This window comes from Salmo salar, chromosome ssa16, assembly GCF_905237065.1.
Source record: "Salmo salar chromosome ssa16, Ssal_v3.1, whole genome shotgun sequence".
In the NCBI taxonomy this organism is placed as follows: domain Eukaryota; kingdom Metazoa; phylum Chordata; class Actinopteri; order Salmoniformes; family Salmonidae; genus Salmo; species Salmo salar.
In genome coordinates, this window is record NC_059457.1 from 42,354,690 (window position 1) to 42,375,455 (window position 20,766).

The 20,766-nt window shown below is 43.9% G+C and overlaps 1 protein-coding gene across 6 annotated transcripts in view; it reads right to left on the minus strand.

The window, feature by feature from the left end:
* The window catches only part of LOC106573875 (dipeptidyl peptidase 9), a 34,950-nt gene extending 27,493 nt beyond the window's left edge, over positions 1-7,457 (minus strand). For 3 of the 6 annotated variants that reach the window (XM_045697278.1, XM_014149296.2, XM_045697279.1), the window contains exon 1: positions 4,535-5,393. In XM_045697278.1, coding sequence (XP_045553234.1) covers positions 4,535-5,012 — 478 coding nt within the window. In that variant the 5' untranslated portion in view covers positions 5,013-5,393. Of the gene's footprint in view, positions 1-4,534; positions 5,394-5,418; positions 6,431-7,258 lie in introns of those variants that run through there. The other 3 variants (XM_014149297.2, XM_045697280.1, XM_014149298.2) reach the window with 3 other exon arrangements.
* Between the last annotated feature and the right edge of the window lie 13,309 nt (positions 7,458-20,766).

A 20,766-nucleotide genomic window follows, 5' to 3' on the forward strand; every position in this document is an offset into this window, starting at 1 on the left:
CGTCGAGGACACCGACAACTTGCTCCAGGACCAGCTAAACACCTTCTTCGCCTGCTTTGAGGAAAACACCGCCACCGCCCCTCACGAAGTCTGTGAGCTCTCGTTATCCATGGCCGACGTGAGTAAGACATTTAAGCGTGCTAACCCTTGCAAGGCTGCCGGCCCAGACGGCATCCCTAGCCACGTCCTCAGAGCATGTGCAGACCAGCTAGCTGAAGTGTTTACGGACATATTCAATCGCTCCCCATCCAGGTCGGTTGTCCCCACTTCCTCCAAAATGTACACCATTGTTCCTGTAGCCAAGAAAGTGAAGGTAGCCTAACTGAACTAAATGACTATCGCCCCGTGCTTTCAGAGGCTAGTTAAGGATCATATTACCTCCACCTTACCCACCACCATAGACCCACTACAATTTGTATACCACCCCAACAAATCCATGAATGACACAATCGCCATTGCACTACACAGTGCCCTATCCCATCTGGACAAGAGGAATACCCATGTAAGCATGCTGTTCAACTACAGCTCAGCTTTCAACACCATAGTGACCTCCAAGCTCACCACTAAGCCCAGTCTGAACCACATCCTGTGCAACTGGGTCCTGGACTTCCTGACGAGCTGACTCCAGGTGGTGAAGGTAGGCAACCTCCGCTGATCCTCAACACATGAGCCCCACAAGGGTGCGTGCTCAGCCCTCTCCTGAACTATATGTTCACTTGATCACGCATGTCTCAACTCAACCATCAAAATTGCAGACGACACAAAATCGACGAGACAGCCTTCAGGCAGGAGGTGAGGGCCCTTAAACAGCCTTCCCAAATGTGGGACTGATGTTGACCCACTTCCTCTCTGCTTACCTCATGTCAAAATAAAAGTCCTGCATGTCTGCCATATGTGGACAAAAAAGGAATAACTTGTTTTTGACATGAGGTAAGTAGAGAGGAAGTGGGTCAACAGACTCGTGTTTGGAAGTCTGTTTAATAACAAAATCCTTTAGATATTTTGTCTCAAATACCCCCAATCATAATGACCAACCTTCCTGCCCACCGACACAGAAAGTTGAAATAGAATTGCATTTAACTTCTGGCTTCCCACGGAGTGTTTTTACTCAACCCAATACAATAGAAAGCAACGCTAGTGTATGTAAATACCCCCGCTTTGCTAAAAGCACCTACCGTGGTACATGGCTAGTTTTGGGTTGGCCGTTGATCATGACTCAGTTCCATTACATTACACATAAGAGTCATTGGACGAAGGCATCTACTGTAACGGGGAGTTTTGTTAAGAGCTGCGACGCTCGGTCTGAACATTAACAAGCATCGCTTGCAGTACGGTTTTGGTAGCATAAGAACCTTATCGAAAAACAAAAAGGTTCAATTGATACACCCCTTTATAGGGTTAGTGTTCCCACACGGCCATATATCCATGTTACAACGCGTATTTACGGAAGACAAAGGGTTTATATATATATATTTTTTTTTTATTTTTTTTTACAGTAACATGCAAAACAAACAGCCAGAGGGATTCCAAAGAAGTGAGGAAAAAAATAAAAAAAATAAACTATTCCACATTATATCAAAAACAGACATGTAGCGAATACATTTTTTTGACATTTTGTTTTGTATACGTTATAAAGACTCAAAATAGTTCTCCAAATCAGATTTTTAAAAAAATAAGAAAAGGGGCTTTTTCTTCATAAATTTTGATTTGTGTATGAAATATTTTCCTAATAAAATAAAGAGATTTATGACATACTCACGTTCAATTGTGGAATCAGTGTAGTAAAATAATATGTCAAACTTAGAAATTTCAATGGTTGTATGCAATTTCAGGCCAAGATGTATTTTTACATCAGTCCAGAACACTTCACTATATAAACAATTACAGAATAAGTGTTCAATAGATTCAGTTTCTAGTTCACAAAAACTGCATTCACTGGTAACATCAAGTATATATTTAGAAATCAAGCTATTACAAGGATAGAATCTATGGATTATCTTAAAGGAGATCTCCTTTACTTTATTGGTCACCATAAATTTGTGTGGAGTGAGCCAAGCACGGCGCCAGTTTACATCAAACGATGAAGCCCAACAAAATATCGCAGAGGGAATGGACTTCCTGTAGAAAATATCCCTTAATAAACGATTGTTGAATTTCGTATCTAGTAGACCAATGCCATTCACCTGAATATCGCTTACAATCGGAGATATTCCAAAATATGCATTATTCTTTAGTAAAGTTTTTATCCCACTAGGTATAGCTTTAATAACAGTGTCATATTCCTTGCTTGAAACCTCAAAGTTGTATCTTTCCATAAATTCTCTCCGTGTAAATAGATTCCCACTAATATTAACTAATTGGCTGACAAGGACAATGTTTTTCGAGAACCATTTATGGTTAAAAAACATCTTGTTTCTATATAATATCGACCCCTTGTTCCATATAAAACATTTATGATGAGGTGAAAAGTTGTGTTTATACAACAAAGCCCAGCACATTAAAGCCTGCTTGTGAAAATCTGCCAGTTTCACAGGAAGTTTACCCACAATATATGGACATTGTAGTAAAAAATTAAGCCCTCCGAGCTTCTGAAAAACAAAATCAGGTATAATATTCAAGAAAATATGAGGATTTTTTAAATATATCTTTTAATCCAGTTGACCTTTGATATCTGATTGAAGAGAGTGAAATCTAAGACATTTAGACCACCATCACAAACCCTGTTAGTGATAACATCTCTTTATCTTATGTGGCTTGTTTTTCCATATGAAGTTGTACAAAAGCCTATCTAAGGTACAGCAAGTGGATTTGGGAATATCAATAGATGAAAAAAGATAGGATGCACGAGATAGCCCCTCAGCTTTGGATAAAAGCACCCTTCCTTGAAGACTTAAATCCCTCCCTAACCATGAGGATATATTTTTTTTTTGGGACTGATTCAGTTACAGGGTTCAAATTAAGATCATTCATAGCCTTAAGATTTTTGGTGATCTTTACACCAAGGTAGGTTACAGTATCTTTTTCAGAGATGTTACAATCTGCTGGATTGACAGCTCCTTTCAAAACAAACATCTCACATTTGGAAAGATTTAATGCCAAACCTGAGATTTTGGAGAACTGCTTCACGATATCCAATGCTAATCTAGCTTGAGACACATTTTTCAAAAAAAGTGAGGTGTCATCCGCCAGTTGGGATATCTTGATCTCTCTGGCCTGGAATGTAATGCCTTCAAATTGACTTTTATGAAGTAATGAGCATAACATTTGAGATACTAACTAAAATAAAAAAAGGTGAAATTGGACAACCTTGTCCTATTCCTTGTAAATGTTAAACCTCGAGGATGTTCCATGACAGAGTTTGATATAGCTATTACCACCATTATACAGAGTTCTAATAGCATTAACAAAAAAACGACCAAATTTCAAATGCTTAAGACAATCAAAGTTAAAATTGTGACTTACTGTATCAAATGCTTTCTGAAAATCCAAAAATAGGATAACAGGGAAGTCATCTAATAGATCACAATACTCAACCAAGTCTAACACCAGCCTCAGATTATTAGATATATGGCGCCCTTTCATAAACCCTGATTGACATTCATCAATCAGATCATTTAAGCAAGACTTTAACCTTTTTGCAAAGATTAAGGCTATAATTTTGTAGTCGTTATTTAGGAGTGTGATTGGACGGCAATTATCAATACTTAGGAGATCCTTGTGTGGTTTAGGTATAAGAGTAATAACCCCTTGCTTCAGAGAGGCAGGTAGTTCTCCCTTCTTTATAGCCTCCTTAAAGGTTTCAAGTAAAAAAGGTGCTATTTCTTCAAAGAAGGTTTTGTAAAATTCAGAGGTTAATACATCACAACCTGGAGATTTGTTCTTTTTTAACTGAGCAACCCCGTACTGGATGTCCATAATGGATAAATCTTGGCAACAAGACTGATTGAGTTCTTCACTAACCGAATTAACATTCTCTATAGAATCAAGGAGATCCTTAGAGTCACTCAAATTGTTATCTAAGGAGTAGATTCTCATAAAACTTAGTGGTAAAGTCTGATAACAACTCTATCCTCAGTGGCAACCCCATTAATCTTAAGTTTCCAAAGTGTGTTGAGTTCCCCTCTCCTCTTCTCCAAATTAAAAAAGTATCTACTGTTCTTTTCACCTTTTTCAAGCCATTGTTTTCTAGATCTTATGAAAGCTCCTCTAGCCTTTTCCTCATACAATGCATCTAGTTGATTCTGTAAATCATTCAATTTAGCTTTCTCATTAAGATCAATATGCTCAATCTCTGTGATATCGGCAATTGTTTTAGAGAGTTCAGCTACCTCACATCTTAAAGCAAGCCGTTTTCCATAAGTAATACAGGCTGAGCGGATTTTAAATTTCAGCAGTTCCCAATATTTCCCATATTATGCATTAGATGTAGCTAAACTCCAGTAAACAGAAATTAGATTCATAATCACATTTTTTTAATCATCATGCAATAACAATGAGTTATTTAATTTCCAATAACCACCAGAGTATTTCTTACCATCATTACTGCACATTCTTACAGTCAACCATATGACTTTATGATCCGTCAGGACTGCAAGCAGTATTTTTACCTCTACAGTGTTGGGCTCAAGACTAGAGGTTATCACCCACAAATCAATTCTTGATTGTAAGGAACGATCTCTATTACTCCATGTGCATTGTATCTCTCCAGGGTTTTTTACTCTCCATATGTCAATTAAGTCCAGGCTTTGGCAGAAATTCACCAACTTGTTCACACCAATGTTAGGCCTATGAGGCAATCTATCAGTCTCATTAGAATAAACCATATTAAAATCTCCACCAACTATAATCTGACTGGATAGATATTTTCTCAGAAGACTTTTAAGAATTTCTTCAATTTCCTCTAGAAGTAAGTTATTTGGAGGACTAGAACAGTATCCATATACATTACACAACACAACTAATCTGTCCATGTGGTTGATGACCGCTACTAGCCAATGTCCATTGGAGTCCATTTGAGTAAACAAAATTTCCCTTTGAAATTGTGTGCTAAAATTGCAACCCCAGCTGAATGATTCGTCCCGTGGGCCAAAGAAATGTCACTGCCCCACAGATTTTCCCAATAATTATAGTCCTCTTTGCATGAATGCGTTTCTTGAACGAATACTAGATCTGCGTTGCAGTCCTTACAAAAAAAGCTTCTCAACAGGTTTCGTATTCCCCTCGCATTGATTGACAAACTTCAAGTCCATATCTATTGAATAGAAAGAAAAATCCTATGCAATCTCAACTTTACCCTCTCTATAAACAGTTGCTTCATATATGTATTAACAGAAGTCGTAACTTGTAAAACAGTAACACCCTGTTTCAAAAGTAGAACGTTCAGTTTGCAATGAGGAAGGAACTACCTTGTAAACCTACCGACAGAACAAATCACCCCGGTCGTATTTCTTTTCCGTTGGCGAAAAAGGCTCTGATTCCCCTGTAGTATCAACCCTTTCCTTGATTTCGGGCCTGTTGTACAAGAGGCCACAATTTTGCCTTTGTTGCCTTGTCTGCTGCAGTCAAGTCCTCCCCGAATCTAAGTTCTCTCTTTCAGAAAGGCGCTTTCCTTTGCTTTCTTCCAAACTGCATCTCTCGCTGTGCGAAAAGCAAACTGGATGATGATCGAGCGGCTGACGATGGCATCTTGTTTCTTCCCAATACGATGAGCAACATCCACAGCCATATATCCATCGGGGAAGTCCGGTGCCACACGGTTACAGATGTCTTTTACTAAGCGCTTCACATTCTCATCCTGGTCCTCCGGGACACCGTAAAGCCGTAGCCCCCACCTTCTCCGGTATCGCTTCCGATAAGCGCTCTTGCATGTCTGCGATGGTCTTCTCCTGAGCAGTGCATTTCTCAGACGTAGCAGTGTTTGCAAGTTTAAGCTCTTCGATACTCTTGTATGCATGATTGAGAGGTCAACTATTTTTGATGCGTTTTGGCGTATGATTTTCTCCAGACCATCGGCTCTTTCGTTTATCTTTGCAGAGACAGCATCGATTACGTTGACCTGTAGTTCGCGCAAAGACAATTCTTTCTGTGTCTTTTTGGGTGCAGGACTATTGACTGCATTTTCAGAATCAACCGAATGTCCAGAATCCTCCATTTCTTCTCCTGAGGAGTCAGGTGGCGGTTTTTCTCCAACGTATGAGTGCTCAGCTAGCAACTGCCTTCTCCTCCCTTTGCTCTTTCGCACATTATTTCCTTCCATTTCTCAAAGTTTTGAATCAAATTATCGGTCAACTAAGCGTTGTTCTCTATTGTGTTTACTATAAGCCAAGTTCCGTTACATTTAAGTAAGTTTGAGAGGGATAAAAGTTAAGGTTACTCGGAGCAAGCTGGAATCTCGTCTGCACTCGCCGCCATCTTCCAGACGTTTCCCGGAAGACAGAGGCGCTAATTAGCATGCTCCGAACAAATCAAAATGTATTTGTCACATGCGCCGAATACAACAAGTGTAGACCTTACAGTGAAATACTTACTTACAAGCCCTTAACCAACAATGCAGTTAAGAAAAAATATTAAGAAAAAATAGGAAATATAATCATAAAAATTAAAGAGCAGCAGTAAAATAACAATAGCGAGGCTATATACAGAGGGTACCGGTCACCGGTGTTTAACGGAAGAAGGCCGCCAGAAACGTGTTGTCACTGAAAAATACTGTCCGCTGCAACTCTGATAAAGACGGTAAAGCCGGGGGTCCATAGCTAGCAACGCTCCATTGTTTTTTTTTTATTATTTAAAACTCCTAATGTTACGGGTTGGTGGCATTGGCAGTGTCAACACAGCCCATACATTAACTAACATTAAACATGCCCAAGTGTGGATTGTAATCTGTCCAGGTCCATGAAAAGCTATTTTATTAACTAGCTAGTAAAAGTTACATAGATTCATCCTCGGCTACTGACAATGACGAATGGAGCTAGCTAGCTAACGTGAACTAGTACGTTTTATCGTTATATGTCACGCCATTAGCAATCCAACAAACTCTAAACTTAACGCAAATAAAATGTTTTAGCAAGGACCCGTTTTCAGTAATTCATTTCAGGATAAATTTAAGCAATTGTCGGAGCTTTACTAACTACCCTGCTGTATTGACAGCAGGGGGCTGTTCTGGCTAGCGAGTTAGCCTCAGCGGCTAGCAAGCTAACGGTTAGAAACTGATCTGGAACTGTCCGTTTACTGAAATAACAACATCAGGTTTGGTACTTACAGGTTCAGCCCTAGATTTTCTCTCACGCGTTTCTAACTTCTGCTTTAATGGTGCGATTAAATGTTAACCAGTTATAACTGCGTCCATGGCCTGTAGTTCATCAGACAAAACAATCACGGAAACTAATTTGGGAAGCCTTAACGAAAGCGACCCTTCAACCGGAAATCATCACATATTTCAGCGTCAACCAATGATAATATCAGAGACGGAAGAGAAAGCGAGACACCCCACAGTCTGTGTTTTCTTCTTCTGTTTCAGTCAAAGTAAATTGACTAAGTAGACCAGACTCAGCTGATGTTGCGTTGATGGGTTGGTTGTTTAGCAACAAAACTTTAGGTTACGACCGTAAAATAAGCAACACCTAGTCCTCGCACATGCAAAGAGGGTGGTCGGGTGACCTAAAGTTGTTTTTCAAGTATTTGTTTCGGTATTTCACTTATGGGATATACTTACTCCTGTATTGCCAGACAAGCTTATCCTGACGCCCGACTGCCCTGTGCGATATATCACACAAATGGGCTTTGCCACCAGAAGATCCAACACGTAAAACAGTATGCGCCAGGGTCGGTGCAGTGACATCCAGCCTATAAAACTTCGCAAATGTATGAGGTGGAGTCCAACTCGCTGCTGGGCAAATATCTTGGATAGATATGCCCTTAAATAAATCGCAGAATGTAGCCATTCCTCTAGTGCAGTGGTTCCAAACTCTTCACAGTCGTGGCCAAAAGTTTTGAGAATGACACAAATATTAATTTCCACAAAGTTAGCTGCTTCAGTGTCTTTAGATAGTTTTGTCAGATGTTACTATGGAATACTGAAGTATAATTACAAGCATTTCATAAGTGTCATAAGGCTTTTATTGACAATTACTTCACAAGGCTTTTATTGACAATTACATGAAGTTGATGCAAAGAGTCAATATTTGCAGTGTTGACCCTTCTTTTTCAAGACCTCTGCAATCTGCCCTGGCATGCTGTCAATTAACTTCTGGGCCACATCCTGACTGATGGCAGCCCATTCTTGCATAATCAATGCTTGGAGTTTGTCAGAATTTGTGGGTTTTTGTTTGTTCACCCGCCTCTTGAGGATTGACCACAAGTTCCTTAATGGGATTAAGGTCTGGGGAATTTCCTGGCCATGGCCCCAAAATATCGATGTTTTGTTCCCCTAGCCACTTAGTTATCACTTTTGCCTTATGGCAAGGTGCTCCATCATGCTGGAAAAGGCATTGTTTCGTCACCAAACTGTTCCTGGATGGTTGGGAGAAGTTGCTCTCGGAGGATGTGTTGGTACCATTCTTTATTCATGGCTGTGTTCTTAGGCAAAATTGTGAGTGAGCCCACACCCTTGGCTGAGAAGCAACCCCACACATGAATGGTCTCAGGATGCTTTACTGTTGGCATGACACAGGACTGATGGAAGCGCTCACCTTGTCTTCTCCGGACAAGCTTTTTTCCGGATGCCCCAAACAATCGTAAAGGGGATTCATCAGAGAAAATGACTTTACCCCAGTCCTCAGCAGTCCAATCCCTGTACCTTTTGCAGAATATCAGTCTGTCCCTGATGTTTTTCCTGGAGAGAAGTGGCTTCTTTGCTGCCCTTCTTGACACCAGGCCATCCTCCAAAAGTCTTCGCCTCACTGTACATGCAGATGCACTCACACCTGCCTGCTGCCATTCCTGAGCAAGCTCTGTACTCGTGGTGCCCCGATCCCGCAGCTGAATCAACTTTAGGAGACAGTCCTGGCGCTTGCTGGACTTTCTTGGGCACCCTGAAGCCTTCTTCACAGCAATTGAACCGCTCTCCTTGAAGTTCTTGATGATCCGATAAATGGTTGATTTAGGTGCAATCTTACTAGCAGCAATATCCTTGCATGTGAAGCCCTTTTTGTGCAAAGCAATGATGATGGCATGTGTTTCCTTGCAGGTAACCATGGTTGACAGAGGAAGAACAATGATTCCAAGTACCACCCTCCTTTTGAAGCTTCCAGTCTGTTATTCGAACTCAATCAGCATGACAGAGTGATCTCCAGCCTTGTCCTCGTCAACACTCACACCTGTGTTAACGAGAGAATCACTGACATGATGTCAGCTGTTCCTTTGTGGCAGGGCTGAAATGCAGTGGAAATGTTTTTTTGGGATTCAGTTTATTTCAAATCAAATTTATTTATATAGCCCTTCGTACATCAGCTGATATCTCAAAGTGCTGTACAGAAACCCAGCCTAAAACCCCAAACAGCAAGCAATGCATGTGAAAGAAGCACGGTGGCTAGGAAAAACTCCCTAGGAAAAACTCCCTAGAAAGGCCAAAAACCTAGGAAGAAACCTAGAGAGGAACCAGGCTATGAGGGGTGGCCAGTCCTCTTCTGGCTGTGCCGGGTGGATATTATAACAGAACATGGTCAAGATGTTAAAATGTTCATGAATGACCAGCATGGTCAAATAATAATAATCATAGTAGTTGTCGAGGGTGCAACAAGCACGTCCGGTGAACAGGTCAGGGTTCCATAGCCGCAGGCAGAACAGTTGAAACTGGAGCAGCAGCACGGCCAGGTGGACTGGGGACAGCAAGGAGTCATCATGCCAGGTAGTCCTGAGGCATGGTCCTAGGGCTCAGGTCGTCCGAGAGAAAGAAAGAAAGAAAGAGAGAATTAGAGAGAGCATATTTAAATTCACACAGGACACCGGATAAAACAAGAGAAATACTCCAGATGTAACAGACTGACCCTAGCCCCCCGACACATAAACTACTGCAGCATAAATACTGGAGGCTGAGACAGGAGGGATCAGGAGACACTGTGGCCCCATCCGATGAAACCCCCGGACAGGGCCAAACAGGCAGGATATAACCCCACCCACTTTGCCAAAGCACAGCCCCCACACCACTAGAGGGATGTCTCCAACCACCAACTTACCGTCCTAAGACAAGGCCGAGTATAGCCCACAAAGATCTCCGCCACGGCACAACCCAAGGGGGGGGGGGGCGCCAACCCAGACAGGAAGACCACGTCAGTGACTCAGCCCACTCAAGTGACGCACCCCTCCCATGGACGGCATGGAAGAACACCAGTACGCCAGTGACTCAGCCCCTGTAATAGGGTTAGAGGCAGAGAATCCCAGTGGAGAGAGGGGAACCGGCAAGGCAGAGACAGCAAGGGCGGTTCGTTGCTCCAGCCTTTCCGTTCACCTTCACACTCCTGGGCCAGACTATACTTAATCATAGGACCTACTGAAGAGATAAGTCTTCAGTAAAGACCTAAAGGTTGAGACTGAGTCTGCGTCTCTCACATGGGTAGGCAGACCATTCCATAAAAATGGAGCTCTATAGGAGAAAGCCCTACCTCCAGCCGTTTGCTTAGAAATTCTAGGGACAATTAGGAGGGACTTTCACTCTTCATAACATTCTGGAGTATATGAAAATTGCCATTATACAAACTGAGGCAGCAGACTTTGTGAAAATGTATATTTGTGTCATTCTCAAAACTTTTGGCCACGACTGTATAGTCCCGTACCCCTTCAGACATTCAACCTCCAGCTGCGTACCCCCTCCAGCACCAGGGTCAGCGCACTCTAAAATGTTGTTTTTTGCCATCATTGTAAGCCTGCCACACACACTATACGATACATTTATTAAACATAAGAATGAGTGAGTTTTTGTCACAACCCAGCTCATGGGAAGTGACAAGGAGCTCTTATCGGACCAGGGCACAAATAATATAATAAATAATTTTGCTCTTTATTTAACCATCTTACGTATAAAACCTTATTTGTTAATCGAAAATTGTGAATAACTCAGCACAGGTTAATGAGAAGGGTGTGCTTGAAGGGATGCACATAACTCTGCAATGTTGGGTTGTATTGAAGAGATTCTCAGTCTTAAATAATTTCCCACACACAGTCTGTGCCTGTATTTTGTTTTCATGCTAGAGAGGGCCGAGAATCCACTCTCACATACAGTGCCTTGCAAAAGTATTCACCCCCCCTTGGCATTTTTCCTATTTTGTTGCATTACAACCTGTAATTTAAATGGATTTTTATTTGGATTTCATGTGATGGACATACACAAAATAGTCAAAATTGGTGAAGTGAAATGAAAGAAATTACTTGTTTAAAAAAAAAGAGAAGTGGTGCATGCATATGTATTCACCCCCTTTGCTATGAAGCCCCTAAACAATATCTGGTGCAACCAATTACCTTCAGAAGTCACATAATTAGTTAAATAAAGTCCACTTGTGTGCAATCTAAGTGTCACATGATCTGTCACATGATCTCAGTAGATATACACCTGTTCTGAAAGGCCCCAGAGTCTACAACACCACTAAGCAAGGGGCACCACCAAGCAAGTGGCATCATGAAGACCAAGGAGCTCTCCAAACAGGTCAGGGACAAAGTTGTGGAGAAGTACAGATCAGAGTTGGGTTATAAAAAAATATCTGAAACGTTGAACATCCCAGGGAGCACCATTAAATCCATTATTACAAAATTGAAAGAATATGGCACCACAACAAACCTGCCAAGAGAGGGCCGCCCACCAAAACTCACGGACCAGGCAAGGAGGGCATTAATCAGAGAGGCAACAAAGAGACCAAAGATAACCCTAAAGGAGCTGCAAAGCTCCACAGCGGAGATTGGAGTATCTGTCCATAGGACCACTTGAAGCTGTACACTCCACAGAGTTGTGCTTTACGGAAGAGTGGCCAGAAAAAATCCATTACTTAAGAAATAAATAAGCAAACAGGTTTGGTGTTCGCCAAAAGGCATGTGAGAGACTCCCCAAACATATGGAAGAAGATACTCTAGTTAGATGAGACATAAAATCGAGCTTTTTGCCCATCAAGGAAAGCGCTATGTCTGGCACAAACCCAACACCTCTCATCACCCCGAGAACACCATCCACAGAGTGAAGCATGGTGGTGGCAGAATCATTCTATGGGGATGTTTTTCATCGGCAGGGACTGGGAAACTGGTCAGAATTGAAGGAATGATGGATGGTGCTAAATACAGGGAAATTCTTGAGGGAAACCTGTTTCAGTGTTCAAGAGATTTGAGACTGGGACGGAGGTTCACCTTCCAGCAGGACAATGACCCTAAGCATACTGCTAAAGCAACACTCGAGTGGTTTAAGGGGAAACATTTAATGTCTTGGAATGGCCTAGTCAAAGCCCAGACCTCAATCCAATTGAGAATCTGTGGTATGACTTAAAGATTGCTGTACACCAGCGGAACCCATCCAACTTGAAGAAGCTGGAGCAGTTTTGCCTTGAAGAATGGGCAAAAATCTCGGTGGCTAGATGTGCCAAGCTTATAGAGACATACCCAAAGAGACTTGCAGCTGTAATTAATGCAAAAGGTGGCTCTACAAAGTATTGACTTTGGGGGGGGGTGAATAGTTATGCACACTCAAGTCTTCTTGTTGGTTTCACCCCCCAAAAATATTTTGCATCTTTAAAGTGGTAGACATGTTGTGTAAATGAAATGATACAAACCCCACACAAATCTATTTTAATTCCAGGTTGTAAGGCAACAAAATAGAAAAAATGCCATGGGGGTGAATACTTTCGCAAGCCACTGTAGGCACATGGTCGCAAAGGGCATCAGTGTCTCATCAGCATGATTTGCCAAGGCAGGATACTCTGAGCGCAGCCCAATCCAGAAATCTGGCTGTGGCTTCTGATTAAATTACATTTTCCCAGAACCGCATGTTGCAATTTCGATGAGGCTCTCTTGTTGAGATATCGGTAAGTGGACTGGAGGCAGGGCATGAAAGGGATAACAAATCCAGTTGTTTGTGTCATCTGTTTTGGGAAAGTACCTGCGTAATTGCGCACCCAACTCACTCAGGTGCTTCGCTATATCACATTTGACATTGTGCGTAAGCTTGAGTTCATTTGCACACAAAAAATCATACAATGATGGAAAGACCTGTGTGTTGTCCTTGTTAATGCAGACAAAGAAGAGCTCCAACTTATTAATCATAGCCTCAATTTTATCCCACACATTGAATATAGTTGCAGAGAGTCCCTGTAATCCTAGATTCAGATCATTCAGGTGAGAAAAAACATCACCCAGATAGGCCAATCGTGTGAGAAACTCGTCACCATGCAAGCGTTCAGACAAGTGAAAATTATGATCAGTAAAGAAAACTGTAAGCTTGTCTCTCTCAAAAAAAACTGTCAATACTTTGCCCCTTGATAATCAGCATGATTGGATGTTAATTATTTGACTAGGCTACCTGTATCTGACATTGTGTTGTTATTTCGCTGGACACTAGATGGTTTAATTTTATTTTTGGCAGTGAAATGAGGCTACTGAGGCGAGAAAAAAACTCACCCAAATGTATAGCCCCGTTGAAAAATATATTGAAATGTGAAGAAATTAAAATATATATATATATATATTATTTTTTGGTTAAAAAATTTTCATCACATTTTTGTTTGGCGTACCCCAGTTTGGGAATACCTTCTCTAGTGGAATGAGCCTGTAGGCCAGCAGGAGACTGAAGACCCTTACTTGTGTAGGCCAAAGCGATAGCCCCCACTATCCAGTAGGAGAGACGTTGTTTAGTGAACGCTTTACCTGTTCACATTTTATGAATCCCTTAGTCCTGTCCATGTAGTTTGGCAGAGTGCGTACTGGGCACAACATATGCAATTGTTGATGTTCCGGAAAGGAAAACGGTGGGGGATAAAAAAGCTACCAGCCGCAATGATACCCTATTATTACTGGGTGCAAATTGTGCACATGACGAGTGCACTGAGAGTGCGTGAATGTCACTTACATGCTTGGCGGAGGCCAATGTTAGTAATAGCAAGGTCTTAAATGAAAGCATCTTCACTTCCACCTGATCCAGGGGCTCAAAAAGATGTTGGCACAGAGCATCCAAAACAATTGATAAATCCCATGATGGGCAAGCTGTTTGGACACTGGACGCAAACGACAGGCACCCTTCATGAAACGGGCGACAAGGGGGTGTTGTCCCACTGCCGTGCTCCCAAAACTCACACTACAAGCCAAAATAGATGCTAGATATACCTTAATAGTAAAAAAAGGCATGTCCTTTTTGTAATAATTCCTGTACAAACGACAGGATTACCGGGACAGAGCACTGGAATGACACTGTCTGTGTTTTAATGCACCATTCCTCAAATACGAGCCATTTACAATTATAAAGGGACCTGGTGGATGAGGCTCTAGCACTCTGAATTGTCAAATGACATTTTGGGGAAGCCCGGCATTGTTCAAGTTGAACCATTCATGGGCCAGGCCCAGAGTGCCAACCGTTCCGGTTGAGGATGGAAAATCTACCCTTGCGCCTGGCACAGTAGGTCCCGACGCAGGGGGAGGGGCCACAAATGAACGCATAGTAGTTGAGTGATCTCCACTAACCAGTGTTTCTCTGGCCAATGTGGGGCTATTAGTATGAGAGATAGACCCTTCTCCCGCATCCTGGCTAGGGTGGTGGAAATCAGGGCTAGTGGGGGGGAATGCATACAGGAGGATGCGTGACCACCTGTGCGCCAATGCGTCCACACCCATCGGTGCATCCCGATCCCTCAGGGAAAAGAACAGTGAACACTGAGCATTCTCCATTGATGCATAAAGATCTGCTGGCATGCCAAAGCGCATCCAAACCTGATTGGCTACCTCTGGGGGGAGCTTCCACTCTCTGTATAGAGGGTTCCCCCTGGAATTCAGTACTCCCAGTGCATGAGTAGCTTTCAGTGACTGGAGATGCACACTGCTCCACATAATCAGTCTGTGTGCCAGTGTGTGTAAGTGAGGGGATCGCAGTCCCCCTTGTCTGTTTATGTAAGCCACAACAGTGGTATTGTCTGTTCTAACTAGAACATGACGACCCTCCAGAAATGGGAGGAATTACTTTAATGCTAGGGACACTGCACAGAGTTCCAGGCAGTTTATGTGAGTAGATCGGAGATGGGGTCCCCACACCCCGTTGACTGTTCTGCCCTCGTGGGTCGCACCCCAACCCGAGAGGTGAGTCCGTAGTGACTATGTTTCTGGATAAAACAGTGGCCATCTGGGCACCCTGTGACAGAAATGTACGGTGTCTCCAGGAGGGCAGTGCTACAATGCAGTCTATAAGATCTGTACACGGTGATGTTTGTGACATTGGGAAGGGTATACTCCAGGTACGGGTAACCTCTTCCAGGCATTCTGGGAAGACTGGTAATAATTGCCTGTTTTCCCATTTTATTTTTGGGTAGCCGCTTACCTCGTAGCGGGACGTGGTGGTCTCTGCTAATACAATTGGCCAGGGAATTACTAGTTTATTCGCAGCGCGGTTGCACACGTCCTGCAGGTTCACACCAGGAACTGGTGGGGATGGCGCCCCGCCTGCGTGACCGGTTTCAGATTCCCTGGCAGGAGGCCTGATGGCCTGGCCTGACGGGGATGAATGAGTCTTTGTCTCCATCTGATGATTCTGAAAGGAGGCTGTCGCAAAACCCTGTGGAGTCGTTATCATCTCCAATCAGGAAGCCTGGCAGGGAGGCCTCAAGGTCGTTGCTGGAGTCCTCCAACAGCGGGGCAATGGCGTCGAGCTGGTCACCCCAGCTAGCATTAGCCGTCTATCCACGATTCCACGTGGGGATATCCATCGCCTCTGGTGAGCCATCGGGGACGCCGGCCCCCATGTTAGGGCCCTGCTGACTCAGGCTAACTTGGCGTGCTAGCCTGCGATGGAGGCTCTTCACATTGAAGAGGGCACAGCGTGGACAGTAGCCAGGGGAGGCTAAGGCTTCCTGGGCATGTTGCAGCCGAAGGCAAGCGGAGCACACCGAGTGGGTGTCTTTGGGCGATATCTTGTTTCCACAAGAGCAGATTTGTGCCAGGAGCTTCTCCTTGTTTGGGGTGGGAGATGCTTTTGTTGTCATAGCTTGGATGCTATATTTTTAGCTGTGTGATGGCCGGATACCGTTTTCAAAACAACAGGTTAGAAAAGATAGCTTGATGTAGCTATCAAAAATGTTTCTTGTCGAAGTAAAACCATAAAAGGTAGCTAGCGTAGTGGCTTGCTTGCTAACGACTAGTCGCTGTTTGGATACAGCTAACTTGGTTGTGAACAAGTTAGCCGTGTCACAGCTGTACCCGTTGCTCCCTCAAATAATTTCCTCTAACTATGGTGAAGGAAAAGGAAAATTGTGACCATCACACAGTCCCGAGAATAGCGCCCGGTGAGCGAGTTGTAAGCTCACGTCTGTGGACAGTTTAGCTAGTTCTGGAAAATGCAGTCGTGTTGAGGTAAGTTTTATGATGAAAAGCGAGAAGAGGTGTTTGAATGACTCAGAGACGCTGCATTGGACCTTTTATAGGGTAGGAGGGACACCCTTCCCCGACGCAGGCAGGCGAAGTGTAATAAAGGCTTCTGATGAATATGCAGGGGGCATATCCCATAAGTGAAATACCGAAACGAATACTTGAAAGAAAGTTGCGTATGCGTCAGTTATGTGGCAAAACAGACAGGGTTGGCTTGGATTGTCACGGGCTGGCTCAAGAAAGCAGGAGAGGTAGAGTCAGGCGCAGGAGACAGAGAATTCTTGACCACACTTCTTTATTCCAGAAAGTAGATATGGTCGCCAAAAAATAGGGACGCAGCCCTTAAATACTTCTGCGGTGGTGAACACAAAGAAACCAACCACAGGCAGAGGAAAACCAGCACACGTTCCTCAAGCACACAAAACGGACAAGAAACATAATCGCGCACAAACACAGACATCCTACGCTAAACTAAATAACCCCCCCACTAATAACTAACCCAAAACAGGTGCGTGCCTACCTAGACCTAACCAACAGAAAGTGAAACAAAAAAGGATCGATGGCAGCTAGTAGGCCGGCGACGACGACCGCCGAGCTCCGCCCGGCCGAGGAGGGGCGCCACCATCCGTCGGTGTCGTGACATGGATTGCTGACAACATATAAACTATATTTTGTATCCAATGTTTGTTGAAAACAAATACATTTGCACAATGACCACTTGTTGTCTCTCAAATACATAGTTACAGTTATTGGTTGGTTAGCTAGCTAGCACAATTTTTTCCATATTAGCATAGATGTGACATAACTCAAAACACCTCAAAACAAAATTACAGCTGCAAGCAGAGTAGCCAGGGTTCAAGCTGTGGGACCACCATGCCACCATCAGGAAAATTGGTCACATCGTCCTAGGATGAGCTACTTCTTTACACCTTACCATGCTTCAATGATGAATGGCGCCGGTGGAGATGGCTGCCGTTTTGCGGACTCCTAACCAATTGTGCTATTTTGTGTGTTTTCTCACATTGTTTGTAACTTATTTTGTACGTAATGTTTCTGCCACTGGCTCTTATGACCGAAAAGAGCTTCTGGATATCAGAACAGCGATTACTCAGCTCGAACTGGACAAAGATTTTTCTTTAACGAGTCGGACACAAAGGATTTACTCCAGATACCTGACAAGGCCCAAATCCCCGTTATTCACATGAAGAGAATCCGCCGACACAGGGGACACCGGTCCGGGTGCCTTGTGAGAATTAGTTTGCGAGTGGGTAACCCGCCTCTACCATCTGTCCTATTGGCCAACGTGCAATCATTGGAGAATAAACTGGATGAGTTCCGTTCAAGACTATCCTACCAACGGGACATTAAAAATTGAAATATCTTATGTTTCACCGAGTCGTGGCTGAACGACAACATGGATAATATACACTGCTCAAAAAAATAAAGGGAACACTTAAACAACACAATGTAACTCCAAGTCAATCACACTTCTGTGAAATCAAACTGTCCACTTAGGAAGCAACACTGATTGACAATACATTTCACATGCTGTTGTGCAAATGGAATAGACAACAGGCGGAAAATATAGGCAATTAGCAAGACACCCCCAATAAAGGAGTGGTTCTGCAGGTGGGGACCACAGACCACTTCTCAGTTCCTATGCTTCCTGGCTGATGTTTTGGTCACTTTTGAATGCTGGCGGTGCTTTCACTCTAGTGGTAGCATGAGACGGAGTCTACAACCCACACAAGTGGCTCAGGTAGTGCAGCTCATCCAGGATGGCACATCAATGCGAGCTGTGGCAAGAAGGTTTGCTGTGTCTGTCAGCGTAGTGTCCAGAGCATGGAGGCGCTACCAGGAGACAGGCCAGTACATCAGGAGACGTGGAGGAGGCCGTAGGAGGGCAACAACCCAGCAGCAGGACCGCTACCTCTGTCTTTGTGCAAGGAGGAGCAGGAGAAGCACTGCCAGAGCCCTGCAAAATGACCTCCAGCAGGCCACAAATGTGCATGTGTCTGCTCAAACGGTCAGAAACAGACTCCATGAGGGTGGTATGAGGGCCCGACGTCCACAGGTGGGGGTTGTGCTTACAGCCCAACACTGTGCAGGACGTTTGGCATTTGCCAGAGAACACCAAGATTGACAAATTCGCCACTGGCGCCCTGTGCTCTTCACAGATGAAGCAGGTTCACACTGAGCACATGTGACAGACGTGACAGAGTCTGGAGACGCCGTGGAGAACGTTCTGCTGCCAGCAACATCCTCCAGCATGACCGGTTTGGCGGTGGGTCAGTCATGGTGTGGGGTGGCATTTCTTTGGGGGGCCGCACAGCCCTCCATGTGCTCGCCAGAGGTAGCCTGACTGCCATTAGGTACCGAGATGAGATCCTCAGACCCCTTGTGAGACCATATGCTGGTGCGGTTGGCCCTGGGTTCCTCCTAATGCAAGACAATGCTAGACCTCATGTGGCTGGAGTGTGTCAGCAGTTCCTGCAAGAGGAAGGCATTGATGCTATGGACTGGCCCGCCCGTTCCCCAGACCTGAATCCAATTGAGCACATCTGGGACATCATGTCTCGCTCCATCCACCAACGCCACGTTGCACCACAGACTGTCCAGGAGTTGGCAGATGCTTTAGTCCAGGTCTGGGAGGAGATCCCTCAGGAGACCTTCCGCCACCTCCTCAGGAGCATGCTCAGGTGTTGTAGGGAGGTCATATAGGCGCGTGGAGGCCACACACACTACTGAGCCTCATTTTGACTTGTTTTAAGGACATTACATCAACGTTGGATCAGCCTGTAGTGTGGTTTTCCACTTTAATTTTGAGTGTGACTCCAAATCCAGACCTCCATGGGTTGATAAATTGGATTTCCATTGATTATTTTTGTGTGATTTTGTTGTCAGCACATTCAACTATGTAAAGAAAAAAGTATTTAATAAGATGATTTCTTTCATTCAGATCTAGGATGTGTTGTTTAAGTGTTCCCTTTATTTTTTTGAGCAGTATACATTTGGCTGTTTTTTCCGTGCATCGGCAAGACAGAACAGCTGCCTCCGGTAAGACAATGGGTGACGGTCTCGAGGTTTTGCTCACCTTAGGAAGAGTATCTCATGATAAGCTGTAGACCACACTATTTACCAAGAGAGTTTTCGAAGCTGTGTATTTAACACCACAAACCGATGCTGGTACTAAGACCACACCCAAGAAGCTGTATAAAGCCAGGCGGCACTCCATGTGACCGGGGACCTTAATACAGGGAAACTTAAATCCGTTTGACCTCATTTCTACCAGCATGTTACAAGTGTAACAAGGGGGAAAAAAACTCTCTAGACCACCTTTATTCGAAGCACGGAGACGCATACAAAGCTCTCCCTCGCCCTCCATTTGGGAAATCTGACCACAATTCTATCCTCCTGATTCCTGCTTACAAGCAAAAACTAAAGCAGGAAGTACCGACAACGATGATACAGCCTATAAGGATAAGGTCAGAGAACTGGAAGTGTGGTGCCAGGACAGCAACCTCTCCCTCAACGTGAGCAAGACAAAGGAGATGATTGTGGACTACAGGAAAAGGAGGACCGAGCACACCCCCATTCTCATCAAAAGGGCTGTAGTTGAGCAGGTTGAGAGCTTCAAGTGCCTTGGTGTCCACATCACCAATAAACTATCATGGTCCAAACACACCAAGACAGTCGTGAAGAGGGCACGACAATGCCTATACCCCCCGAGGAGAATAAAAAGATTTGGCATGGGTCCTCAGATCCTCAAAAAGTTATACAGCTGCACCATCGAGAGCATCCTGAATGGTAAGACAACTGCTCGGCCTCCGACCGCAAGGTACTACAGAGGGTACTCCGTACGGCCCAGTACATAACTGGGGCTAAGCTTCCTGCCATCCAGGACCTCTATACCAGGTGGTATCAGAGGAAGGCCCTAAAAATTGCCAAAGACTCCAGCCACCCTAGTCATAGACTGTTCTCTCCGCTACTGTATGGCTTCTTAACAGCTTCTTCCCCCAGCCATAAGACTGCTGAACAGCTAATCAAATGGCTTCCCGGACTATTTGCATTGACACCCCCCCGGCAGGTACATGCTGGCAAAGAGAATGAAACGTGTGGTTATATCATGTATGCATATATTTATCTCTTATTTTCTTTTCTTTTTCGTTACATAAAATAAAATTATACACTTCACTTATTCAATCAGTTCTGCTTGTCAGATAAGGTAAAACT